Genomic DNA, 27,819 nt, shown 5'->3' on the forward strand with positions numbered 1-27,819 from the left:
TACAACAAGCAGTAGCCTAGAAGAGCTCACTGCTTCATTTTCATTTACTCCTGCCTCCATGAGAGAATATAGAAAACCATCAACTAACATTATTTCAACATTGGGTGTGGGGCATCCATTCATCCTCAACTAGATACACTGGGTGCGTCCTGAAATGCCACCCTATTCCCTATATAGTGCACTACTTTAGACCAGAACCTATGGGCCTCTATGTAGGGAACAGGGTGGCATTTGAGACGCACCCACAGCCTGACAAAATGTAATTTATTCAAAACAATACACCAAGGACAGTTGAACAGTACAAATCTAAAAACACAATCGTCGATCAATGAATCAATCGACCATAATACCTAGCAAGGCCGTGTCCATTCCAGACTGGTACTGGTTCAGTTGGAAACATTTGATCCAGGACACACACCAAAGGTAGTACACTACATAGGGAATTGGGTGACATTTGGGACACATCCGTCCATAACAACAGTTACTTTCAGAGGACTATGCTATACATTACTGATCTGTATCCAAATCTCTATACATCACAGTTTTGATGGATTCCTTTATAATTCCAGGAAGATAACACCAGTAACACTTTGGATACCGTTAGGCTGAAGAAAAGAAAGGGTCTTATTCTAACGGTATACTACAGTACATTACAAAATATTCATCAAACTTCAAAATGGCAAACGTCCAGGTGACAACAATATACTGTAGTTGTGGATTAGAACACACATGGGTTTTTCAATAGACAAATAAATGGTTCAAACTAAAATGGTTAGATAAATATGTTAGACCCAAACATTGAAAACACTTGGACTCCATGATGGTATGGAACCGGAATCCTTTTTGGTTCTAATTCTGAATTCTAAGAGAGTGTAGATAAAACGCAACCAGGCACTTCTCAAAGATAGTGACAAGACTGACGGAATCCTCATAATAAAACTAACAAGATAGTTTATTATGAGGATTCCGTCAGTCTTGTAACTAACACTTCAATGAATGGGTGAAAAACAACAGACGTTTTCAGAAACAGACCTCCCATGAGATATCCCATGTCAAAAAACATTTGAAAAGATACTGGTGTTTAGGAAGTTATGTATGGCACTGGACATTTAATATCCACGGGAGGAAATACTACAATTAAAACCACCAGGGTTGATATCAGTACTATCTAAATTCTTGATTGAACTAGAGAGGTTGGATTAACGTTGAGTTGTAACATGCTTTCCTCACAAACATGATCGGTTATAAAAAAACCTCTTATTTAGAAGCAAACGGACACGTTTAGCACAAACTGGAATACTGAACATCCCTTAAGACTTGAGTAACGTGATGTTCTGCCAAGATCTGCTTTGTGACCAGTAACTAGGCAGAGTAGACTAGAAGCCGTTGTTCCTTTCCTGAACGGAGGATTTTAACACACCCAGACACAATGACAAGTTTAAGGTCTATCCCAAAGACGGACGGGGGAGGAGAGAGAAACGGAGAGAGAGAGAGGGGGGAGAGAGAGAGAGCGATATAAAAACTTCCAATAGGGAAAGAGCAGCCCCACCATTGGATCTGGGACTCCCTGCCTCAACATCACAGACTCAACCTCACGGTGTAGAAACCACAGCTTTATGACACTAACATGGTTGTGGCTGGCATTACGGTTCTCTATTCCAAACCACTTCATGGTGAAAAGCTCAGGGGGAACAAACCACTCTATTAGCTAGAAACACAACGGCAGCATCCCAAATGGTACACTAGAAAAAGTGCACTACTTTTGACCAGGCCTCTGTAGTGGATAAGATGCCATTTGGGACCGCAGACAATGAATGCATGATCATTTAATACCATACATCTCCCTTGATGCCACATGGCACTGGGATAGTTCCGAAAGAGAAAGCGTACGTCTCCTGTATCCCAAATAACACCCTATTCCCCACATAGGGCACTTCCTTTGTCCATACAGAACAGGGTGCCGTTAGGAGCCAATGGGCCTGTAGCATGATGGGAAAAAAAATAAGGCAGTCTGATCGTTAACATTTAGGATGCGTCCTAAATGGCAGCCTAGGAAGTGCACTACTTTTGACCAGGGTCGTAAGGCTCTAGTCAAAAGTAGTGCGCTAGATTGGGAATAGGGTGCCATTTGGGACACATCAGTCTACCCTCGCTCCTCTGAACTACTGGGACCTGATGCTTACACAGTGAACTAGCAGGCACATAGAAACTTGGTTTAAATGTGTATAAATACATAAAGAAATATATATCTAATATAATATATATTTATTTTCATTTTAAACCAAGTTTCTTTGCGCCTGCTAGTTCATTGTTCAGTGCCCTATGACCCTGGTCAAAAGTGTGTGTGTGTGTGTATGTATATATATATATATATATATATATATAACAAACTGCAAAAAATATGGTTCTGTCATTGCCCTAATATATATAAAGCAACTAGAAAGATAAAATAGCACACCGCTTCACCTCCATGGTCGTCATGGAGACAGTCTACTTCTACTCAGTAGTACCCTCAAATAATGTTTCAGAAAACAACTAGAAAACGTTAAGCATAAGAACACAGATCAGCCTTTGGTGGATATCTATTCAAAACAACGTTTCTCCACTCTCATAAGCCACTTTAGACTTACCCCAGACATTAGGAATATCAAGACACAATATCATCCTTAATGTCATGATACATTTACGGTTCCAATCCTTCTCTCTTCCCTACAAGTCACAAAGGAACATTTATTTGTGACATCACGACCCCTGGGTGTCGTCCATTGTGAGCAGACTCCCGTGGTGTCCCTAGCCCACACAAAAGTCTTCTGGATCCTAACGAGAGTTTAGTTTAGACCCAGCGTCAGAGAGAACACCGGGTGAACAGTCATGGAACCCACATTCTAATTCTATATTGGAACCCTGGCTCTGAAAAGACCCTCTCTCATGTCTGAACCCTCCCTACCTGTTGCCTTCTGAACACTAGAGACAACTCATCCTCCCTTCATAGTTAACATTCAAATACTACAGAAATATTATGCCCTCCAGAGCTCATTGCAAACGTGTCAAATCAAATTAATCTGGGTTCATAGCAGATAAAATAACACCAGAACAACAAAGTATCAGCCTAAGTAAATAGACATGTGATCTGGACCCCTCGGTGGAGGGTTAGAAACATTAACAGGCCAATAAGAAAATAAAGCAGATCATTGGTAGATCCCGTGGTTAAGGAAGGAGCATGGAGGAGGAGGAGGAGGAGGAGGAAGGAATGGAGCGATAGAGGAATGGAGGGATTCAGACGGAGAGAGAGACAAAGCTGTTGTACTGCTGAATGTTCCTCTTCAGGATGTCTGAGCAGGGCCCCAGAACACGTTCGAACCGCGGTCGGTCGAGCTTGACACACTTCAGAGGGCCGCGGGAGACCACGGTCGCAGCACGGGGACGGTTCATCAACAGGGCGATCTCACCTGGGAGAGACGGGAGGAAGAAGGGGAATATTGACAACAATGATCAACAGATCTGGGACCAGACTATAGAAGGAGACAACAGATCTGGGACCAGACTATAGAAGGAGACAACAGATCTGGGACCAGGCTATAGAAGGAGACAACATATCTGGGACCAGACTATAGAAGGAGACAACAGATCTGGGACCAGACTATAGAAGGAGACAACAGATCTGGGATCAGACTCACCAAAATAGTCTGAGGGCCCCAGTCTGCCCACCTCTACAAACTCTTCATTCTCTGAGCGTCTCTGGAGCACCGCCGCTGATCCCTGAACAAACACAGGAACAGAAAAACTCAGGAAGAAAACCTACATAAGCCAGAAGTCCTGTGAGGGTGAGAGGGCACAACACAGCTGGACCAAAAGTTGAGGTTAAAAGATGGTGTTATCTTGTTGACGGCGTTTCCCTGAGAGAGAGAATTAACTCCCAAACTTAACACGGAAACCAAAAGTCTACAACTTCAAAAGACAGCATTTAGAAATAAAACCCAATGGAAAAGGTTAACGTATTTCCCATGAGATATTCGAGGGTACATGACACAATGATACAGGATGTGAAAAGAAAGCCTACACATCTATTCTTAAAGAAACCAATGAAAATAGGGAGACAGCATATTGCTGAGATAATCCTACCTCCAGGATGATGAAGAACTCATCTCCAGGTTCACCCTGAACCACGATCTTCTGTCCGTCCTCAAACTGAACCGTCTCCAGAGCATCAGCTACAGTCAGCCTCTCCCACTTGTCCAGAGACTCTGTAGAGGACCACACACACAACACACTACAGTCAGCCTCTCCCACTTGTCCAGAGACTCTGTAGAGGACCACACACACACAACACACTATAGTCAGCCTCTCCCACTTGTCCAGAGACTCTGTAGAGGACCACACACACACAACACACTACAGTCAGCCTGTCCCCACTTGTCTCGGGAGTCTGTAGATGCCAGGTGCTGTTACACACACTGGCCACTGGGTGGCGCCAAACATCACCACTCACTCAACAACACATCAGAGGGGGAATGACGGGAAAGCTCATGGGCTGGGTTTATTTGTAACGACTTGATTCCATATATAGCCACTTACACCAAATAGGTAGGTAGGGACCATGTTATTACACTGTTACCCAACTTTTTGAGTAGCTTGTTTGTGGAAGTAGTCGCCGAAAAAAACGTTCAGAATGTGTGACTCCTCACCTAAAATGGACACCTTGCTGAGGAATTCCTCATACATCTTACGCTTTCTCAAAGTGCTACCCTGAAAAGGCACAGAGAGAGACAAACCATGTTAAGTCACATAATAACACCCAAACGCGCACTAACTGTGTTCAGATTTAGCCCCAGAAATCTTGAATTGATCTAAAATTCATACCATTGTCAGAGACCTCTGAGTGGCTGAATTGACACAATGTGGAAGCTAGGTAAACCGTAACTATAACAACCACTGTCTCCCAATAATGTTGCTGGCGGGGAAAATAACACCTCATAACATTGGATATTAAATGATATCTACGTAGAGCTGAATGAATCCGTTCTGCCAAAGCCTGTCAGTCAGCCAGTCTCACCATGAGGATCCTCCTGTAGCTGTCTCTGTCGATGCCCCACAGTTTGACGTTGCTCTTGGCTCGGACCGTGGCAGCCCTGGGGGTTCCGTATATCAGGGCTAGTTCCCCAAAGCTGCCACCCTCCCCAATATTGGTCACCCACTCATTGTTCACATACACCTATTAGAGAGAGAGAGAGAGAGGGCGAGAGAGAGCAACAACTTCACCAATGGAAATAGCTTTCCCTACAGTATGAACTTCTGTCAGTATTTTGTCTTATAATATAATGTACAACAGATCTCCCACTACAGAGACCATAGAAAGGTAGACTGTCTCCCTACTGTACACAACAGTTGGCCTAGCATGCAGACAGAAAAACAGGGACGTACGTCCATCTCTCCCTGGTCAATGACGTAGAAGTTATCTCCCTCATCACCTAGTGGAAAACAACAGCTGTGAGACACATTCTGATCAAGCAGTAATCATGTTAAAGTTCTGTTGTTAAAGTGTTGAAGTAATCATGTTAAAACTACAGCCAGGGGATTTTTCTCGACAGGGCACGATGGAAAATAAAAAAAAACGAATGACTTCATTTCAGTAAAAAGGTAAACACCATACCTTGCTGAATGACCGTCTCCCCAGCGATGTAGGTAACAGAAAACATGGCGTCAAAGATGTCACTGTAAAGAGTGTAGTGGGTCAACGTAACGGCAACACTGACTATCACTGGATCAACATCACATGATCTGGTTTGTTCTTAACGCCTTGATTTTCATTTCACACCACCAGTAGTACACTATTCATTAACAGTTGAGGAACAGGTGTACCTTCTCTCATTGTCGTCCAGGTGAGCAAACAGCACGTTCTTCTCAATAGCTTTAGCCAGGGCGGCCATCGTTTTGTAGTCTTTAGGAATAACCTGCAGAGGTAAAAGGAACAGCTTCATTGATCACAACCCAACTGCCTTCAGTTGTTAAGATTATACTTATTAGATTGAAGTAGTGCGCTCAGTCCTGATTCTACGCCCTTCTCCTGAAGTGTACACTCACACACTTTCTTGCATGGACTTTACGATGGTAAAGCCAATGCTTTGGTCCTCTGTAGCTCAACTGGTAGAGCATGGCGCTTGTAACGCCAGGGTAGTGGGTTCGATCCCCGGGACCACCCATACGTAAAAATGTATGCACACATGACTAAGTCGCTTTGGATAAAAGCGTCTGCTAAATGGCATATTATATTATATTATACCCCGATCCTGTGCTTTTAAATGCACGATGGGGAATGTGGCAAGGTAACACTTGTGGAAAAGGGTGGATCATCAGGACGTAGCCGGGTAGTAAGAGCTGTAGGGTCAGGTGCACCTGTAGCGATGCGTGATTGGCTGAGGGCTGATCCCCCCTGACCTTTCTCACGTAGGAGGCGGCGTCCTCCTCGGTGTAGACCTCGGCACTGATAGCGCCGCGCCGCCGCCGCCCCTTCACCACGGGGTTCATGGGAGGAGACACCTCATCCTCACGGGAGTCGGAGCGAGAGTTGGACTTCTGCTGCTGTAGGATCTGCTTAGCCTCCTCCTGGAGGGGGGGAGAGAGATATCAGTTATAGTAGAATAAAGTAAAGTAGATTAGAATGGAGTAGAGGTCATCACAGCTCCAAGAAGTTGGACTCTTCCAAAAAGGACCTGGGGCTTTCCCACCCGGACACGATATGCATAAATAAAAAAAATTAATATAGAGACCCGTTCCGAACGGAGCAGAAGACAACTAGACACGTTCCCTATAGACCTGGTCGGATCCAGACCCGGTCCGATCCAAGTGAGGGAAGCAGCAGAAAAGTCATTTATTACGTTTCTTTCTGAACCGGAGCTGATAAAGCGTGAGAGGAGGGAGAGAGATGAGCCACTCTAACAGGCAGAGGAGGGGCTGTACCGTGAGCAAGTGATATGGGGAGGAGGGAGAGAGAGACGAGAGACAGCAACCAATCAAGCCGACTTGCGCTATAGAAGACTAATAGCTGCCATAGTTATTTTTCATCAAATATGATTATATAGTACTTGTCTTGACTGCATCAAACCGGGAGAAGCTAGTTTAGCTAGCTAGGCTAACTGAGGCTGCATGAGCTTTCTCATCCTACAGTTACAAACAACAAAAACATTCAGAATATTAAGTAGCTACCCGTTGGCTCTTCGTCGTTGTAGCCTCTCTTCTTCTCCTTTAACTTTTAATTCCTTCATTTTAATTCCATCTTCCATTGATTAGATATCTCCTAACTTTTGCCACACACGGAGCGAGGCTCTATGATTGTAGCCTGTTGCCGCTTTGATGACCTTCTGATTGGCCAACAACAAGCTACACGCGTAACGCTCCACTTTCGTGAAAAGCAAGAGCAGCATCTCTCCCTCCCTTATTGAGGAGCACCCGCCTAGAAACATTAAGGATTCTAGCTTTATTACCTCACATTTTTCATTGCGCTCTTAAAATATCCTTGTGTGCGCGCGCCTATATTTTCAACTTAGGCGCACACGTGCTCCTTGTAAAAAAGGTCAGTGTAGAGCCCCGATACAGTGCATTGGAAAGTATTCAGACCCCTTGACTTTTTACACATTTTGTTACGTTACAGCCTTATTCTAGAATTGATTAAATTGTTTTTTTTCCCCCTCATCAAGCTACACACAATACCCCATAATGACAAAGCAAAAACCGTAAATATCACATTTACGGAAAGTATTCATACCCTTTACTCAGTACTTTGAGTATTTCGGTTCCAAACTTCTTCCATTTAAGAATGATGGAGGCCACTGTGTTCTTGGGGACCTTCAATGTTGCAGAAATGTTTTGGTACCCTTCCCCAGATCTACGGACAATTCCTTCGACCTCATGGCTTGGTTTTTGCTCTGACATGCACTGTCAACTGTGGGACCTTATATAGACAGGTGTGTGCCTTTCCAAATCATGTCCAATCAATTGAATTTACCACAGGTGGACTCCAATCAAGTTGTAGAAACATCTCAAGGATGATCAATGGAAACAGGATGCACCTGAACTCAATTTCAAATCTCATAGCAAAGGGTCTGAATACTTATGTAAATAAGGTATCTGTTTTTTATTTATTAATACATTTGTAAAAAAATCTAAAAACCTGTTTTTGCTTTGTCATTGTGTGTAGATTGATGCTATATATATATTTAATCCATTTTACAATAAGGCTGTAACGTAACAAAATGTGGAAAAAGTCAAGGGGTCTGAATACTTTCAAATCAAATTGTATTTGTCACATGCGCCGAATACAACAGGTGTAGACCTTACAGTGAAATGCTTCCTTACAAGCCCTTAACCAACGATGCAGTTAAGAAAAATAAGTGAAGTAAAAAATAAAAATAGAAAACATAATTAAAGAGCAACAATAAAATAACAGTAGTGAGGCTATATACAGGGGGTACAGGTACAGAGTCAATGTGCGGGGGCACCGGTTAGTCGAGGTAATATGTACATGTAGGTAGAGTTATTAAAGTGACTATGCATAGATAATAAACAGAGAGTAGCAGCAGCATAAAAAAGAGGGGGAGGGACAACGCAAATAGTCCGGGTAGCCATGATTAGCTGTTCAGGAGTCTTATGGCTTGGGGGTAGAAGCTGTTTAGAAACATTTTGGACCTAGACTTGGTGCTCCAGTACCGCTTGCCGTGCGGTAGCAGAGAGAACAGTCTATGACTAGGGTGGCTGGAGTCTTTGACAATTTTTAGGGCCTTCCTCTGACACCGCCTGGTATAGAGGTCCTGGATGGCAGGAAGCTCAGCCCCAGTGATGTACTGGGCCATACGCACTACCCTCTCGTGCCTTGTGGTCGGAGGCTGAGCAGTTGCCATACCAGGCGGTGATGCAACCAGTCAAGATGCACTCGATGGTGCAGCTGTATAACTTTGAGGATCTGAGGACCCATGCCAAATCTTTTCAGTCTCCTGAGGGGGACTAGGCTTTGTCGTGCCCTCTTCACGACTGTCTTGGTGTGTTTGGACGATGATAGTTCGTTGGTGATGTGGACACCAAGGAACTTGAAGCTCTCAACCTGCTCCACTACAGCCCCGTCGATGAGAATGAGGGCATGCTCGGTCCTCCTTTTCCTGTAGTCCACAATCATCTCCTTTGTCTTGATCACGTTGAGGGAGAGGTTGTTATCCTGGCACCACCTGGTCTCTGACCTCCTCCCTATAGGCTGTCTCATCGTTGTCGGTGATCAGGCCTACCACTGTTGTGTCGTCGGCAAACTTAATGATGGTGTTGGAGTCGTGCCTGGCCATGCAGTCATAGGTGAACAGGGAGTACAGGACGGGACTGAGCACGCACCCCTGAGGGACCCCCGTGTTGAGGATCAGCGTGGCAGATGTGTTGTTACCTACCCTTACCACCTGGGGGCGGCCCGTCAGGAAGTCCAGGATCCAGTTGCAGAGGGAGGTGTTTAGTCCCAGGGTCCTTAGCTTAGTGATGAGCTTTGAGGGCACTATGGTGTTGAACGCAGCGCTGTAGTCAATTAATAGCATTCTCACGTAGGTGTTCCTTTTGTCCAGGTGGGAAAGGGCAGTGTGGAGTGCAATAGAGAATGCATTATCTGTGGATCTGTTGGGGCGGTATGCAAATTGGAGTGGGTCTAGGGTTTCTGGGATAATGGTGTTGATGTGAGCCATGACCAGCCTTTCAAACACTTCATGGCTACAGACGTGAGTGCTGTGGGTCTGTAGTCAATAAGGCAGGTTATCTTAGTGTTCTTGGGCACAGGGACTATGGTGGTCTGCTTGAAACATGTTGGTATTACAGACTCAGTCAGGGACAGGTTGAAAATGTCAGTGAAGACACTTGCCAGCTGGTCAGCGCATGCTCGGAGTACACGTCCTGGTAATCTGTCTGGCCCTGTGGCCTTGTGAATGTTGACCTGTTTAAAGGTCTTAATCACATCGGCTACGGAGAGCGTGATCACACAGTCGTCCGGAACAGCTGATGCTCTCATGCATGCTTCAGTGTTGATGGCTCGAAGCAAGCATACAGTGAGGGAAAAAAGTATTTGATCCCCTGCTGATTTTGTACGTTTGCCCACTGACAAAGAAAGGATCAGTCTATAATTTTAATGGTAGGTTTATTTGAACAGTGAGAGACAGAATAACAACAAAAACATCCAGAAAAACGCATGTCAAAAATGTTATAAATTGATTTGCATTTTAATGAGGGAAATAAGAATTTGACCCCCTCTCAATCAGAAAGATTTTTGGCTCCCAGGTGTCTTTTATACAGGTAACGAGCTGAGAATAGGAGCACAGTCTTAAAGGGAGTGCTCCTAATCTCAGCTTGTTACCTGTATAAAAGACCTGTCCACAGAAGCAATCAATCAGATTCCAAACTCTCCACCATGGCCAAGACCAAAGAGCTCTCCAAGGATGCCAGGGACAAGATTGTAGACCTACACAAGGCTGGAATGGGCTACAAGACCATCGCCAAGCAGCTTGGTGACAACAGTTGGTGCGATTATTCGCAAATGGAAGAAACACAAAATAACTGTAAATCTCCCTCGGCCTGTGGCTCCATGCAAGATCTCACCTCGTGGAGTTGCAATGATCATGAGAACGGTGAGGAATCAGCCCAGAACTACACGGGAGGATCTTGTCAATGATCTCAAGGCAGCTGGGACCATAGTCACCAAGAAAACAATTGGTAACACACTACGCTGTGAAGGACTGAAATCCTGCAGCGCCCGCAAGGTCCCCCTGCTCAAGAAAGCACATATACAGGGCCGTCTGAAGTTTGCCAATGAACATCTGAATGATTCAGAGGAGAACTGGGTGAAAGTGTTGTGGTCAGATGAGACCAAAATAGAGCTCTTTGGCATCAACTCAACTCGCCGTGTTTGGAGGAGGAGGAATGCTGCCTATGACCCCAAGAACACCATCCCCACCGTCAAACATGGAGGTGGAAACATTATGCTTTGGGGGTGTTTTTCTGCTAAGGGGACAGGACAACTTCACCGCATCAAAGGGATGATGGACGGGGCCATGTACCTTCAAATCTTGGGTGAGAACCTCCTTCCCTCAGCCAGGGCATTGAAAATGGGTCGTGGATGGGTATTCCAGCATGACAATGACCCAAAACACACGGCCAAGGCAACAAAGGAGTGGCTCAAGAAGAAGCACATTAAGGTTCTGGAGTGGCCTAGCCAGTCTCCAGACCTTAATCCCATAGAAAATCTGTGGAGGGAGCTGAAGGTTCGAGTTGCCAAACGTCAGCCTCGAAACCTTAATCGCTGTCAGATCCTTACAAGGCACGATATCTCTGTCTCTGTCACCTGAGAATGACGGGGATTTGGGCCTTGTTGGGTTTCTGAAGTAAATCCTTCACGTCCGACTCGTTAAAGTCAAAATCTTCGTCCAGTACGAGGTGCGTAATCGCTGTCCAAATAACTTATAGCAGAGAGCGAGAGAAAGAGAGTTGGACTTGACACAAAGCTCCATTGTATCATCCCAACTCAAAATGCCAGGACAGCAGTAGACCACACTGCTGAACCAACGGACTAAACTCTCACTAGCACTCAACGGACATTGCAATGCATTATGTGGCAACCAGAAATAACGCAACCAGAACCAGTCTAGTTCGCCACACTATAATTGTGCCATAGCACAATTGGTTAGGAGCCCGTAAAACGGCAGCCATCTCCTCCGGCACCATTAATTGGTTTAGAATGCACTGTAGTTTTAGAACAGTATAGAATAGAACATAGCAGCATTTACCTTCTAGTGGGAAACACAGAGAGTAGAGTAGAGCTTTATTACTGTATACCCTTCTAGTGGGGAACACAGAGAGTAGAGTAGAGCTTTATTACTGTATACCCTTCTAGTGGGGAACACAGAGAGTAGAGTAGAGCTTTATTACTGTATACCCTTCTAGTGGAAAACACAGAGAGTAGAGTAGAGCTTTATTACTGTATACCCTTCTAGTGGGGAACAGAGAGTAGAGTAGAGCTTTATTACTGTATACCCTTCTAGTGGGGAACACAGAGAGTAGAGTAGAGCTTTATTACTGTATACCCTTCTAGTGGGGAACAGAGAGTAGAGTAGAGTAGAGCTTTATTACTGTATACCCTTCTAGTGGGGAACAGAGAGGAGTAGAGTAGAGCTTTATTACTGTATACCCTTCTAGTGGGGAACAGAGAGTAGAGTAGAGCTTTATTACTGTATACCCTTCTAGTGGGGAACAGAGAGTAGAGTAGAGCTTTATTACTGTATACCCTTCTAGTGGGGAACAGAGAGTAGAGTAGAATAGAGCTTTATTACTGTATACCCTTCTAGTGGGGAACAGAGAGTAGAGTAGAGCTTTATTACTGTATACCCTTCTAGTGGGGAACAGAGAGTAGAGTAGAGCTTTATTACTGTATACCCTTCTAGTGGGGAACACAGAGAGTAGAGTAGAGCTTTATTACTGTATACCCTTCTAGTGGGGAACAGAGAGTAGAGTAGAGCTTTATTACTGTATACCCTTCTAGTGGAAAACACAGAGAGTAGAGTAGAGCTTTATTACTGTATACCCTTCTAGTGGGGAACAGAGAGTAGAGTAGAGCTTTATTACTGTATACCATTAGAGCAGAGTAGGATTGGACTTTTCTGTTCACTTTGAGATGAATAGTTGCCTTTGTTTACAAACATCAGCACGCACACACACGACCCTGCCCACCCTGACTCACCTTCTCCAGCCTCTGGAAGTACTCTCTGAGGAAGGCCATGGGTCTGTCTGGCCTGGAGGTACACAGCTGTACGATGCAGTCCTTCAGCAGCTGTTGGATGTTATGTTTCTGCACATACAGCTCACACTCCCTCAGACTCCTCTCCTCCTCACTGCTCGTACTGCCCGACGCCATCACACTCAAAACCTATTGACCTGCGGGACACAGACAGAGACAGACAGAGAAAGAGAGACAGAAAAGCAGGCGTAGCAGGAGAGAAGGGGTAGTGTTTGATAAACAGAAAGAGAGAAGTAGAATCAGAGCAGGACAGTGAGGAGGAGAGAACATGAGGGTGTCGAGAAAAAAGAGAGAGCGTAATGATAAACAGAGTGAGGGAGGGAGGGAGAGAAACAAGGGTGTGAAAAGAGGGGGGAGAGAGGCCAAAAAATAATTGGTTTAAAGCAAGGTAGGGAGTTGAGAGAGAGCATAAGAGAGGGGGGAGAGAGCGAGAGAGAGGAGAGGGGGGAGAGGGAGAGAGAGCGGTTGAGGGAGAGAGCAGGGGGAGCGGGAGAGCGAGGGGGGAGAGAGGAAGAGCGAGGGGGGAGAGAGAGTTAAGATTTAAGGAAAGCTTTGACTATGGGGTGACTATGTACAGACTCAGTGAGCATAGCCTTGCTATTGAGAGAGGTCGCTGTAGGCAGACCTGGCTCTCAAGAGAAGACAGGCTATGTGCACACTGCCCACAAAATGAGGTGAAAACTGAGCTGCACTTCCTAACCTCCTGCCAAATGTATGACCATATTAGAGACATATATTTCCCTCAGATTACACACTCACAAAGAATTCGAAAACAAACCCAATTTTTATAAACTCCCATATCTATTAGGTGAAATACCACAGTGTGCCATAGCAGCAAGATTTGAGCGGGGGGAAAGTGAGAGCGAGAGAAAGAGAGTTGGACTTGACACAAAACTCCATTGTATCATCCCAACTCAAAATGCCAGGACAGCAGTAGACCACACTGCTGAACCAACGGACTAAACTCTCACTAGCACTCAACGGACATCGCAATGCATTATGTGGCAACCAGAAATAACGCAACCAGAACCAGTCTAGTTCGTCACACTCTCTCCAACTCTCCTTATATAGCTAGTTAGAGACCGAGAAGTGAGAATGCTACAAAACCATGACAGAAGCAGACAGGCATGTAACATCAGGGTGCGACAGAATTTTTCATAACCTGATTCATGGTGTGTGTACTACTGTATACTGAAAATGACAATTAAACATCGACAAAATATTCAGATATTTCAACTTGGAGAGGTAGGTGTCCATAATGATCATAAATGAAAAAATGTGGTGGATCAATTTGGGACTATCAATTATCGAAGTTAAGTTGATCACATACAAGGGCAAACAAACAACTTGAGGCAACTAGCTACATAGATACTGTAAACTGGTGAGTGTTGGTAAGTTACCGAGCTATCATAAGGTGAATGCACCAATTTGTAAGTCACCAATTTGTAAATCGCTCTGGATAAGAGCGTCTGCTAAATGACGTAAATGTAACTCGCATCATAAGACGACAAAACTACTGTCACAATCAAGTGAAATGGTTGGTAGCTACCTAGCTAATGCTAGTTAGATGTGTCTTTCGAGTGCAGGCAATCATTCGTATGTAGTTCGCAGCGGACCCTTGCTTAATATTCATTAAAAAATGCATTTAATTTTTTATATCTGTTTGGCAAGCATAGGGAATTAATATTCTGAGAGATTCTGAAACCATTAGCTAAAAGGCCCGCAGAGGTCTTTTCATAAAACAGCCATCTTGGAAACCTAGCTATCTTGCTAGTAACGTTAGCCAAATCGCGTTATCATAACAAACGGGAAGACGGCGACATACAGGTTATAATCAAGCGATGTCCTCATACGTGCAGTGCTCCATCAAATACATCGCGATTATTTAGAACAAAAATAAGACAAACCGCTTACCAAACCCGATTGAAATGCTGTCTTTATTTCGGAAACTGACAGTTCTTCGTCCCTGTTTTCCCCCCCCTCAGTCCTTAGTTGGACGGCTGCCCTACCGGAAACAGGTTTGGACCAATCACTGCCTCGTTCTGGCACATACGTTACCTTAAAGGGCAAGGGCTTTTTTTTACTGCCAACCCTTCACACAAAATGAGTGTTTTGATAACAAGTATTTCGTTTACTGCAAATCAACTGTTTTCTTATTTTTTTAACTAAATACAACATTTGTAGGGGCAGCAAGAATATCCAAATAGACTTGTCTCTCTTGTCTGGTTCGAATCCAGGCTCTGTCGCAGCCGGCCGCGACCGGGAGACTCATGGGCGGCGCACAATTGGCCCAGCGTCGTCCAGGGTAGGGGAGGGAATGGCCGGCAGGGATGTAGCTCAGTTGATAGAGCATGGCGTTTGCAACGCCAGGGTTGTGGGTTCGTTTCCCATGGGGGGCCAGTATAAAAAAAAAAAAAATTGTATTCACTAACTGTAAGTCGCTCTGGATAAGAGCGTCTGCTAAATGACTAAAATGTAAATGTAATGTAATATGTCCCTTGAGAAGTTGAGTTTTTACATAGGCCTACCATTGTAGGTAGAATTCTTGCTGTCAACTCAATGGATAAAAAACGTATTGAGTATCAGAATAAACCGAATAAATCTGATTTCTTCATGCATGCTTTCATAAATAATCTAGTGCGCCTGATCTCCAAACATTATCCTCACTAAAGATTTACAACATTTGTGATAGATTTAAACCAGAGAACGGGTGTCAACATGATTTGATTTGATTTGATTTGATCCATATGCCGTCAAACTACTACAGGTGTACTGTTGAGGGAAAGTCTTATTCCATCAAACTACTACAGGTGTACTGTTGAGGGAAAGTCTTATTCCATCAAACTACTACAGGTGTACTGTTGAGGGAAAGTCTTATTCCATCAAACTACTACAGGTGTACTGTTGAGGGAAAGTCTTATTCCCCTCTACAGGTGTACTTAGAAAGTCTTTTCCATCAAACTACCGCTGTTGAGGAAAGTTTATTCCATCAAACTACTACAGGTGTACTGTTGAGGGAAAGTCTTATTCCATCAAACTACTACAGGTGCACTGTTGAGGGAAAGTCATCTGACAGTATGCATGTTATCTTCATCCTCCATCACCCTTTGTCCCAGGTGCTTGCTCAATAGCTGAATATGCAGACACACCCTCTCTCTCTCTCTCTCTCTCTCTCTCTCTCTCTCTCTCCCCCTCTCTCTACTTCCTCTTCTAGTGTCCTCTCCAGTCCTGCCCTGCACTGCTTCATTCGTGTCGACTGCCCAGAGTCCGCGAATACAACCCTGCTACAACCACACACACGCAGAGACTTTAAAACGTTGTTTTACATCAGCTTAACATTCCTGTCCACTGGAGGAAGGAGAGGTAGGAGGGAGAGACTGGTTTTGGTTGACATTTCCTTCTTTCTTAGTTGCATTGGGTTTCTTATGGTTTTCTATGGCGTGGTCTTTCCTGTTTGAGTGTGTGTGTGCGTGTGCGTGTGTGTGTGTGTGTGTGTGTGTGTGTTTGATCTCTATGGTAATTAAGTGTGATAAGAAAGCACTCTCAGCTCAGTTCCTTGTCAGATATGGGGACTGGGAGGCATTGCAGAAAGGTCTTATAATGCCACGTATCAAGGGCATCAAGAATGTCGGAATGACAGAATGAGAGGCAAAGCTAGTGTGTAAATGCAATGGAACCCGTCTAGTGTTGTTGTGTAAAGGATCAATCAGAAAGTCCTTTCTGGTCCTCTGAGTGTCTCTCACCAAGTGGGGGGAAGATACAATTCTCTACCTATACAAAATATATGCTGTAGGGTTGACTGTATCTGAATCCAATGGTTTTTCCCACTATGTCAACACAGCTAGCAGGCAAGAACAACCATGGAAAGATGAAAGGTAGCCGTTATGTGTGTTTACAATGTATGTGCCAACACTGACAACGAAGGTCCGCAATTAGTTTTGAGTCGTTGCTCAACTCAACGAAAGTCGATGCTCAACTTAACATTGACCTAAACGTGCATGGTTGTAGCAAGATACAACTCAAAACAATTCAGACATTCAACCAGTGTCTGAAATACACAGGGGCTTGAGCTGCGTATAGCCTAGGCCTACAATCTAACTTTATCTAACCCAATCTTTCTCACTTTTAACCCTCCCTTCCTGGTTTTACTACAGTAGAGTTCCAACCAATCCCTGACAAGAAGAAGACATTCCAATCCCAGCCACATTCCAGAACCCTGTGGAACGATTGTTGAGACATGTCTCTGTACAGCTTTGGGCTGGAGCCTCTCTCCTGCCATGCCTGGAATAAGGACAGGACGCGTAAGTAGACCTGCAGCAATACTTAAACCAGTCCGCCCACATTTCCACACACACACACGCACGCACACACCTCTCTTTCTCCCAGTCAATACCTCCATTAGCTGGCCTGCTGTCTCCTCGGATGCGTCCCCAAATTCCCTATTTAGTGCACTACTTTTGACCTGGGCCCATAGGGCTCTAGTCGTACGCAGTGCACTATATGGGGAATAGGGTGCCAGTTGAGACGCTTTAACCCTCGTGTTGCTTGCTGTCTGCCAGATGCACTTCCTCTTCCTCCTCTAATTGCTGTCCATTAAAAGTGGTCTGTGATTATCAACAGAAGATATGTAACGGAGACGTAAGAAGCTCCATACTGTAGTACCCTATATTCTCTTGACTAGGGCCCAAAGTTCCATACTGTAGTACCCTTTATTCTAGGGCCCAAAGTGCACTATGTAGGGAATAGGGCACCAGTTGGGACACTGTGTGCATTACACTTCTTTACTAGTCTAACTGTACATTTACATTTTTACATTTGACATTTTAGTTATTTAGCAGACGCTCTTATCCAGAGCCACTGACAGGTAGTGACTGCATACATTATTTTCATACATTATTATTTAATTTTTTCATACTGGCCCCTCGTGGGAAACGAACCCACAACCCTGGCGTTGCAAGCGCCATGCTCTACCAACTGAGCTACACGGGCCTGTACCCCTTAAGTATTCTCTTAAATTACAAAGACGTAACATGAACATTGTGATTTATCTACAGTAGCCTACATTTTTTACAAGTTATCTCTGATGTGGAGAGAGATTGTAGGCAACATTGTGATTTATCTACAGTATCCTACATTTTTTACAAGTTATCTCTGATGTGGAGAGAGATTGTAGGCAACATTGTGATTTATCTACAGTATCCTACATTTTTTACAAGTTATATCTGATGTGGAGAGAGATTGTAGGCAACGTGCTAATCTGGTCCGCAGCCGGCTCTCCCTCTACATTTTACATTTTTTTTACATTTTAGTCATTTAGCAGACGCTCTTATCCAGAGCGACTTACAGTTAGTGAATAATATTTTTTTTATTTTTTTTTTATACTGGCCCACCGTGGGAATCAAACCCACAACCCTGGCGTTGCAAACGCCATGCTCTATCAACTGAGCTACATCCCTGCCGGCCATTCCCTCCCCTACCCTGGACGACGCTGGGCCAATTGTGCGCCGCCCATGAGTCTCCTGGTCGCGGCCGGCTGCGACAGAGCCTGGATTCGAACCAGGATCTCTAGTGGCACAGTCAGCACTGCGATGCAGTGCCTTAGACCACTGCGCCACTCAGGATCCAACGTCTATATGCAGTAGCAATTGAGCCTGGGGACAAGGTTAACAAAATGATATTGCTACACAGCAAATAAAAAATTAACTCTATGAGGGTAAAATAACCCCAGTGTTGATGTTAATAACCAGTGTTGACTGTGAGAGTGTGATTGTGTCAGTTTTACCAGAGATCTGTATATAATGACTAGAGGCTCATGTTACCATCCCTAACAATGGGAGCCATTGTCCCAACGGCGGGAAGGCAGGCAGTCTGCTTATCAGTCTGCTCACTAAGCCCATAGAAACACATTGAATAACGCTGTATTCCCGCGTGGGCAGATTTTGGCCGAGAGTGAAACCTCTCGCTTCGCCTCTTCCTCTCTGGTCTTACTCTGTGGAGAGTACAACGTTCCCATCAAAACAACGCCCAACATTATCATATTTCCCAGCATGCTCTACTGCAGGTAGACTTTTTAGGCTAGTTTTTTTATATCTTTGTTTTTGCTTGTACATTGATTGATTGATTGATTAATATTATGCTACTCAAAGACAAATAACATAAATTTTTCTAAACTAATCCAATCAGTTAATTCGATTTTTTGCACCCGTTACTGAAATGGTTGTTCCAGTTTAAATGGTTTACGTACTCTCCTCACAATGTTCTTAACCCTGGCAGTCATTCTGTCTGGATTCCAAAAGGAATTACGCATTCACTTTGCAAACCAGCATAATGTGACTTGCAGGTAGGGTTGCAAAATTCTGGTAACTTTGCCATAATTCCCAGATTTTTCAGAAATCCCGGTTGTAAGATTCCTGGAAATGGGAGGGAATAATCAGAACATCCCGAATCCTTTAACCGGGAATTTGGGGAAAGTTACTACCCTACTTGAAGGCCTGATGTGGCCTGTAAACCATGAGTTTCAGGCCACTTTATTAGGGTAAAAGTAGGCTTAATTGGTGTAATTGTTAAAAAATACTATGAGGTGTTATTGCATAACATCATTGGCGTAAACTATATACACTTCCCGGTGTTAAACATGAGGTGTTCTTGCATAACACTGAAAGTGTTAATTTCCTTAACACTGACCAAGTGTAACATCATCAGCATTAAAGGCGGCAGGTAGCTAGGTGGTTAAGAGCATTGTGCCAGTAACCGAAAGGTCGCTGGTTCTAATCCCCGAGCCGACTAGGTGAAAAATCTGTTGATGTGCCCTTGAGCAAGGCACTTAACCCTAATTGCTCCTGTAAGTCGCTCTGGATAAGAGCGTGTAAGTCGCTCTGGATAAGAGCGTCTGCTAAATGACTAAAATGTAAATGTAAACACAGTGATTTAAAAACGGAAAAGTGTGGACACTTATACACTGTCAGTGTTGATTCACCACTGGACACTTTGCTGTGTATATATATGCAATATACTGTATGTTGCTGTATATGATACATCAACGCATTATAGACATCTCTCCTCCCCATAGTGTGTGTGTGTGTGTGTGTGTGTGTGTGTGTGTGTGTGTGTGTGTGTGTGTGTGTGTGTGTGTGTGTGTGTGTGTGTGTGTGTGTGTGTCAATCGGCATATTTCTATCCATTACACATTAGTTACATGTTAATCAAGATGATGTAATGATGCAGCGATGTCTCTCCTCTCTCCAGAGATTGCTGTGTATTAGTTGTTGTTAATCAAGATATTGTAGTGACGTAAAGATGTCTCTCTCCAGAGATTGCTGTGTATTAGTTGTTGTTAATCAAGATATTGTAGTGACGTAAAGATGTCTCTCTCCAGAGATTGCTGTGCATTAGTTGTTAATCAAGATATTGTAGTGACGTAAAGATGTCTCTCTCCAGAGATTGCCGTCAGCCCCAACAACAGTGTGGTGATCATCTATGAGAAGAAGGGGAACGAGTGGGCCAAGATCCACGAGCTGACTGAGCACAGTGGACGGATCACAGGTACCCACATACAATGTGTCCCTTATGGCGCCCTGTTCCATAAAGTGGACTACTGTAGACCACGGCCCATAGGCCATTTGAGACTCAGCCATAGACAGCCAGGAAGTGAAACATCATTGGTTAGTCAGTAACTCCACTGAACAAACAGACACACACACACACACACACACTGGGTGCTAGCCTGAACATGTTGCTTCACAAGGCATTATGGGATTCCAACTGCATCATTCTCTTCATTGACTCCTTTTCCTGAAAACCTTCCAGGCATCGACTGGGCTCCGGAGTCGAACCGCATCGTGACGTGTGCATCGGACCGTAATGCATACGTGTGGACCCTGAAGGACAAGGTGTGGAAGCCCACTCTGGTGTTGGTGAGGATCAACCGGGCTGCTACCTGTGTCAAGTGGTCCCCCCTGGAGAATAAGTTTGCCCTGGGCAGCGGAGCTCGCCTCATCTCTGTCTGCTACTTCGAGAAGGAGAACGACTGGTGAGAGACACAGAACACATTCGGTCGGTCGGTCTCTCTCTCACTCGCTCACTCACACATGTACTCTCACTGTACCCTCTTACTAATACTGTTATTGTGACTGTGACTACAGTAGTACACTATAGGCCGGAAGTGAGGCACCATTTGAGATGTTCCCAGAGAGAATCTACTGTAACCTTTGCCCTCTGACCCTGTAGTGGCTCAGTAGTGTCTTGAGATTTGCCCAGTATGAATCTATTGCAACCTTTGACCTTTGAGACCTCTGTGACCTCTGCTGCCCCCCCCGCAGGTGGCTCAGTAAGCACATAAAGAAGAGCATCCGGTCCACGGTGATGTGTCTGGACTGGCACCCCAACAACATCCTGCTGGCTGCAGGGTCCTCTGACTTCCACTGCAGGTCAGAACCAACAGATATCAACTGTCTCTAATGCTGTTGATGCTACTGTTTTGATGATTCTTATTTATTCAACCTTCAGCAAGGTAATCATTGGGGACAGATGATTTATTTTCTAATGCTTGGTCAAGGAGCTGTTAAAACAATATGACAATATAATACATCTCTACCGCACTTCTGCTTGATAACCCCGCACCACCTTTGAATTTAATCTGATGTCATTTCGCAAACACTTTTGCCATAGATTTGTGTTTTCTCACAACAAGTTTCTTTACCATGCACTCCTGGAAAAAAGGTGCTATGTAGAACCTCAAAGGGTTATTCGGCTGTCCCCATAGGATAACCTTTTGGAGAACCCTTTTAGGTTCCAGGTAGAACCCTTTTAGGTTCCAGGTAGAACCCTTTTAGGTTCCATGTAGAACCCTTTTCACAGAAAATTCTACATGGAACCCAAAAGGGTTCTAGCTGGAACCAAAAAGGGTTATTCTATAGGGACAGCTGAAGAACCCTTTTCGAACCCTTTTTTTCTAAGTCTGAGTTGTAATATGCTGGTTTAATTGTTTATACTAATGTATATACAGTCTGTTTATACTAGAACAGTATTTAAAAAATACTCTCTCACACGTTCTAGCTCTCTCTTTGTGATACAGAATAAGCATGTTTTAAAGTAACGTTGTCCGAGCCAGATCGGCCCATAGTGATACAAACAATTCTCTTCATGCAGGATCTTCTCTGCCTACATCAAGGAAATCGAGGACAAGCCAGGCCCGACAGCGTGGGGGGCAAAGATGCCGTTTGGGGAGATGCTGCTGGAGACCAAGGACTGTGGAGGTTGGGTGCACAGTGTCTCCTTCTCCCCCAGCGGAGACCACTTGGCCTGGGTCGCTCACAACAGCAGCATCAGCGTGGCCGATGCCACCCAGGGGAAAGAGTGAGTGAAAGAGTGAAGAAGTAAAGAGGTGAAAGAGAGAAGGAGTGAAGTGGTGAAATAGTGAAGGGGTAAAAGAGTGGAGGGATGAAAGAGTGAAGGGGTGAAGTGGTGAAATAGTGAAGGGGTGAAAGAGTGAAGGGATGAAACAGTGAAGGGGTGAAAGAGTGAAGGAGTGAAGGGGAAAAAGGGCGAAAGGGTGAATGATTGAAGAGGTGAAATAGTGAAGGGGTAAAAGAGCAAAAGAGTGAAAAAGGGGAAGAGTGAACGGGTGAATGGGTGAAATAACCAAATAATGAACGGGTGAAAAAATAAAGGGGTGAAAGAGTGAAGAGGTGAAAGGGTGAAGGGATGAAAGAGTGAAGGGGTGAAAGAGTGAAGGGATGAAAGAGTGAAGGGGTGAAAGAGTGAAGGGATGAAAGAGTGAAGGGGTGAAAGAGTGAAGAGATGAAAGAGTGAAGGGGTGAAAGAGTGAAGCGATGAAAGAGTGAAGGGATAAAAGAGTGAAGGGTGAAAGGGTCAAAGAGTGAAGGGGTCAAATAGTGAAGGAGTCAAAGAGCGAAGGAGTGAAGGGATGAAAGAGTGAAGGGATGAAAGAGCAAAGGTGTGAAGGGATGAAAGAGTGAAGGAGTGAAAGAGTGAAGCGTGAAAGTGTGAAGGGATGAAAGAGTGAAAGGTGAATGAGCGAAAGGGGAAAGAGTGAAGGGGTGAAAGAGTGAACGTGAAAGGTACAAATTATAAGGCAGATGCCACCCAGGGGAAAGAGTGAGTAGCTATTACTGACAGAAAGGATGCTTCTCAGTCTTTTCCTCCACTTCTGGTGTCCTCTCGCCTGACCTCCTGAAAATGTAAAAGCGAAACCATTACCCAAAGAGAGGAACATGTCATTGACCCCTGACTCTTGACCTCTGTCCTTGTGTTGATTGACAGGGTGACTCAGCTGACAACGGACCGCCTCCCTCTAGTGAGCGTGCTCTATGTGAGCCCCACAGAGATGGTTGCTGCGGTAAGAAAACACACCCCTCTCTCTCTCTCTCTCTCTCTCTCTCTCTCTCTCTCTCTCTCTCTCTCTCTCTCTCTCTCTCTCTCTCTCTCTCTCTCTCTCTCTCTCTCTCTCTCTCGGCAAGGTTACTCAACACGTGAGCCTATTTCACCGAACCACTTCCACCTCTGGGAGTTCATTGAAGAAATACACTTGGCCAGTCCCAAATGGAACCCTATTCCCCTATATATATATAGGCTATACAGGATCCCTTGTGTCATGGTATCGTACAGTTTCCTCCTATGGTCCCTGGTCAAAAGCAGTGCATTATAAAAGGCAATAGTGTGCCATTTGACCCTCGGCCATTAGGCGATATCATACACACCCTGCATCCCTAACGTCTAAACCCTCTATGTTCCAGGGCCATGACTGCTGTCCGTTTCAGTTCTCCTACAAGGGCCCAGGCAGTCTGAAGTTTGTTAAGAAGCTGGACATCCCCAAGCAGACGTCTAGGGGCAGCATGTCCGCCATGCAACACTTCCGCAATCTGGATAAGAAGGCTACTGACGATGAGAGCAACGAACTGGGCTGCTTGCACCAGAACAGTATCACGTGAGGAGAGACGGAGTGTGTTGTGTTATGTGTTGTGTGTGTGTTTGTTGTGTGTTATGTGTGTGTGTGTTTGTTGTGTGTGTTGTGTGTGTGTTTGTTGTGTGTTGTGTGTGTGTGTTATGTGTGTGTGTGTGTGTTATGTGTGTGTGTGTGTTTGTTGTGTGTTGTGTATTGTGTGTGTGTTTGTTGTGTGTTGTGTGTGTGTGCTTGTTGTGTGTCTTGTGTGTGTGTGTGTTATGTGTGTGTGTTATGTGTGTGTGTGTGTGTTTGTTGTGTGTTGCGTATTGTGTGTGTGTTTGTTGTGTGTTGTGTGTGTGTTGTGTGTGTGTTGCGTATTGTGTGTGTGTTTGTTGTGTGTTGTGTGTGTGTGTGTGTGTGTGTGTGTGTGTGTTGTGTGTGTGCGTAAGAACTTGTAGAGTATAGTGAATCTCTCTGCTCCTGTGTCTCCCTCCCTCTCTCCCTCCCTCCCTCCCTCCCTCCCTCCCTCTCTCCCTCCCTCTCTCCCTCCCTCCCTCCTCCCTCCCTCCCTCCCTCCCTCCCTCCTCCCTCCCTCCCTCCCCCTCCCTCCCTCCCTCCCTCCCTCCCCCCTCCCTCCCTCCCTCCCCCTCCCTCCCTCCCTCCCTCCCCCCTCCCTCCCTCCCTCCCTCCCTCCCTCCTCCCTCCCTCCCTCCCTCCCTCCCTCCCTCCTCCCTCCCTCCCTCCCTCCCTCCCTCCCTCCCCCTCCCTCCTCCCTCCCTCCCTCCCCCCTCCCTCCCTCCCTCCCTCCCTCCCTCCCTCCCTCCCTCCCTCCCTCCCTCCCTCCCTCCCTCCCTCCCTCCCTCCCTCCCTCCCTCCCTCCCTCCCTCCCTCCTCTCCCTCCCTCCCTCCCTCCCTCCCTCCCTCCCTCCCTCCCTCCCTCCAGTCAGCTGTGCATTGTGTCAGGAAAGAAGACCTCCGTGGACAAGTACAGCAGCGTGGGTCTGGACGGAGCCATGGTCCTCTGGGACTTCAAGGTACTGCTTATAGACACTACATACACAAAAGTATGTGGACACCCCTTCAAATTAGTGGATTCGGCTATTTCAGCCACACCCGTTGCTGACAGGTGTATAAAAATGAGCATACAGCCATGCAATCTTCATAGACAAACATTGGCAGTAGAATGGCCCGTACTGAAGAGCTCAGTGACTTTCAACGTGGCACCTTCATAGAATGCCACCTTTCCAACAAGTCAGTTCGTCAAATTTCTGCCCTGCTAGAGCTGCCCCGGTCAACAGTAAGTGATGTTATTGTGAAGTGGAAATGTCTAGGAGCAACAATGGCTCAGCCGTGAAGTGGTAGGCCACACAAGCTCACAGAACGGGACCACCGAGTGCTGAAGCGCGTAGCGCGTAAAAATCGTCTGTCCTCGGTTGCAACACTCACTACCGAGTTCCAAACTGCCTCTGGAAGCAATGTTAGCACAAGAACTGTTCGTCGGGAGCTTCATGAAATGGGTTTCCATAGCCGAGCAGCCGCACACAAGCCTAAGATCACATTGTGTCAGCTGGAGTGGTGTAAAGCTTGCAGCCATTGGACTCTGGAGCAGTGGAAACGCGTTCTCTGGCGTAATTAATCATGCTTCACCATTTGGCAGTCCGACGGACGAATCTGGGTTTGGCGGATGCCAGGGGAATGCTACCTGCCCCAATGCATAGTGCCAACTGTAAAGTTTGGCGGAGGAGGAATAATGGTCTGGGGCTGTTTTTCATGGTTCGGGCTAGGCCCTTTAGTTCCAGTGAAGGGAAATCTTAATGCTACAGCATACAATGACAAGGCCCTTTCATGTTTCAGCATGACAATGCGCCTGTGCACAAAGCGAGGTCCATACAGAAATGGTTTGTCGAGATCGGTGTGGAAGAACTTGACCTCAACCCCATCAAGCCAGGCGTAATCGCCCAACATCAGTGCCCGACCTCACCAATGCTCTTGTGGCTGAATGGAAGCAAGTCCCTGCAGCAATGTTCCAACATCTAGTGGAAAGCCTTCCCAGAAGAGTGGAGGCTGTTATAGCAGCAAAGGGGGGACCAGCTCCATATTAATGCCCATGATTTTGGAATGAGATGTTGGACGAGCAGGTGTCCACATACTTTACATGTCCCTATATAGGCATGTCATCCTAATCCCTATATAGGGCATGGCATCCTAATCCATATATAGGGCATAGCATCCTAATCCCTATATAGGGCATGGCATCCTAATCCATATATAGGGCATAGCATCCTAATCCCTATATAGGGCATGGCATCCTAAACCATATATAGGGCATAGCATCCTAATCCCTATATAGGGCATGGCATCCTAATCCATATATAGGGCATAGCATCCTAATCCCTATATAAGGCATGGCATCCTAATCCCTATATAGTGCATGGCATCATAATCCCTATATAGGGCATGGCATCCTAATCCATATATAGGGCATGGCATCCTAATCCATATTGTTACAAAACCAATAACTCACCTACTGATTTTGCTGCACTCATTATGTCTAGGGGTCTTAGTCCTGGTTACATGGTCTGTAACCTGACTCATTATGTCTAGAGGGTCTTAGTCCTGGTTACATGGTCTGTAACCTGACTCATTATGTCTAGGGGGTCTTAGTCCTAGTTACATGGTCTGTAACCTGACTCATTATGTCTAGGGGCCTTAGTCCTAGTTACATGGTCTGTAACCTGACTCATTATGTCTAGGGGTCTTAGTCCTAGTTACATGGTCTGTAACCTGACTCATTATGTCTAGGGGCCTTAGTCCTGGTTACATGGTCTGTAACCTGACTCATTATGTCTAGGGGTCTTAGTCCTGGTTACATGGTCTGTAACCTGACTCATTATGTCTAGGGGTCTTAGTCCTGGTTACATGGTCTGTAACCTGACTCATTATGTCTAGGGGGTCTTAGTCCTAGTTACATGGTCTGTAACCTGACTCATTATGTCTAGGGGTCTTAGTCCTGGTTACATGGTCTGTAACCTGACTCATTATGTCTAGGGGCCTTAGTCCTAGTTACATGGTCTGTAACCTGACTCATTATGTCTAGGGGTCTTAGTCCTAGTTACATGGTCTGTAACCTGACTCATTATGTCTAGGGGCCTTAGTCCTGGTTACATGGTCTGTAACCTGACTCATTATGTCTAGGGGTCTTAGTCCTAGTTACATGGTCTGTAACCTGAGTTGATGTGTGCATAAATGTGAGAAGTCAGCGTATTCAGCCAGGTGTTGAATGTACGTACCCAGGAGACAGCAATTTACCGAGATCAGGACCAGCTCCATCATGGTCGGCCATTCCAAAGCAGATTATTCATATGTTCATGGTGACAAAGTAAACATGTACAAAAAGCCCACTACAAAAAAGACACGCCCAACTAAAGAGGTTTTCTAACATAAAAGAATAAACAAAAGCCGTCTGAGAGGCTTCTGGCCTCCTCTCTCTCCCGGACTGACAATCCCCTTCATTGGCTGCACCTGATGATGTGCTTATCGAGGCTTAGCTCAGCACCTCGACCCAGCTGCTGCCACCTGGAGGATGGAGTGTGGAAGTGTATCCTGGACAGTGTGTTTGTCTATGTCCCAACACTAACCTTTCCCTGATATCATAACACCACACAGTGCACTACCTTTGACCCAGAGACCTATGGGTAAAACTCAGGCTGTTATAATCTGTTTATATTACATTTATGAACCTGTTTTCCTTCCTCTTCTCTCTGTCTCCCTGCAGCACTGAGTTCATGGAGGATGCTAGATCCGTAGGCTGTGTCCTGCCATCTGTGTGGTCAGCATCACCCCAGCTGACCATGGGACTCACCACTACCAGTTGTTATTAACATCAACATCAAGCAGTTAGTCACACCAGGGTTGGGGTCAATCCCATTTAAATTCCATTCAATTCAGAAAGTAAACCAAATTCCAATTCCTCTTTAAAATGTTCCTCATTGAAAAGCATTGAAGAGAATTGGAATTTCAGTGTACTTCCTGAATTGACTGGAATTTAAATGGAATTGACCCCAACACTGAGTCACACCACTGTCAAGTTACCTATTATTTTACACAGATAG

The 27,819-nt window shown here is 45.3% G+C and overlaps 2 protein-coding genes across 4 annotated transcripts; one reads left to right on the forward strand and one right to left on the reverse strand.

Annotated features, from left to right (window-relative positions):
- Nucleotides 1–1,600: 1,600 nt before the first annotated feature.
- On the reverse strand, nucleotides 1,601–14,819 carry LOC121551450 (cAMP-dependent protein kinase type I-alpha regulatory subunit-like). 2 transcript variants are annotated; one of them, XM_041864117.2, is made up of 11 exons: nucleotides 14,720–14,819; nucleotides 12,749–12,942; nucleotides 6,436–6,603; nucleotides 5,860–5,951; nucleotides 5,651–5,712; nucleotides 5,422–5,468; nucleotides 5,054–5,212; nucleotides 4,686–4,746; nucleotides 4,123–4,244; nucleotides 3,678–3,759; nucleotides 1,601–3,449 (listed from the first exon to the last, which is right to left on the reverse strand). In XM_041864117.2, the coding sequence occupies exons 2-11, from the start codon at nucleotides 12,920–12,922 to the stop codon at nucleotides 3,277–3,279; spliced, it is 1,140 nt and encodes a 379-aa protein (XP_041720051.1). In that variant the 5' UTR covers nucleotides 12,923–12,942; nucleotides 14,720–14,819; the 3' UTR covers nucleotides 1,601–3,276. The 2 variants fall into 2 exon arrangements, with proteins under 2 accessions (XP_041720051.1, XP_045066665.1); XM_045210730.1 differs by having other exon boundaries at nucleotides 6,394–6,603.
- Nucleotides 13,934–27,686, forward strand: LOC121551451 (actin-related protein 2/3 complex subunit 1A-B). Of its 2 annotated transcripts, none has more exons than XM_041864118.2 (11): nucleotides 13,934–14,050; nucleotides 16,020–16,168; nucleotides 16,960–17,106; nucleotides 20,242–20,346; nucleotides 20,611–20,833; nucleotides 21,123–21,230; nucleotides 21,952–22,158; nucleotides 23,086–23,161; nucleotides 23,559–23,749; nucleotides 24,651–24,741; nucleotides 27,483–27,686. In XM_041864118.2, exons 3-11 carry the CDS (start codon nucleotides 17,043–17,045, stop codon nucleotides 27,486–27,488), a joined length of 1,071 nt encoding a protein of 356 aa, XP_041720052.1. In that variant the 5' UTR covers nucleotides 13,934–14,050; nucleotides 16,020–16,168; nucleotides 16,960–17,042; the 3' UTR covers nucleotides 27,489–27,686. The 2 variants fall into 2 exon arrangements, with proteins under 2 accessions (XP_041720052.1, XP_041720053.1); XM_041864119.2 differs by having other exon boundaries at nucleotides 16,963–17,106.
- Nucleotides 27,687–27,819: the final 133 nt, after the last annotated feature.

Source organism: Coregonus clupeaformis, chromosome 35 (assembly GCF_020615455.1).
Source record: "Coregonus clupeaformis isolate EN_2021a chromosome 35, ASM2061545v1, whole genome shotgun sequence".
NCBI lineage: Eukaryota > Metazoa > Chordata > Actinopteri > Salmoniformes > Salmonidae > Coregonus > Coregonus clupeaformis.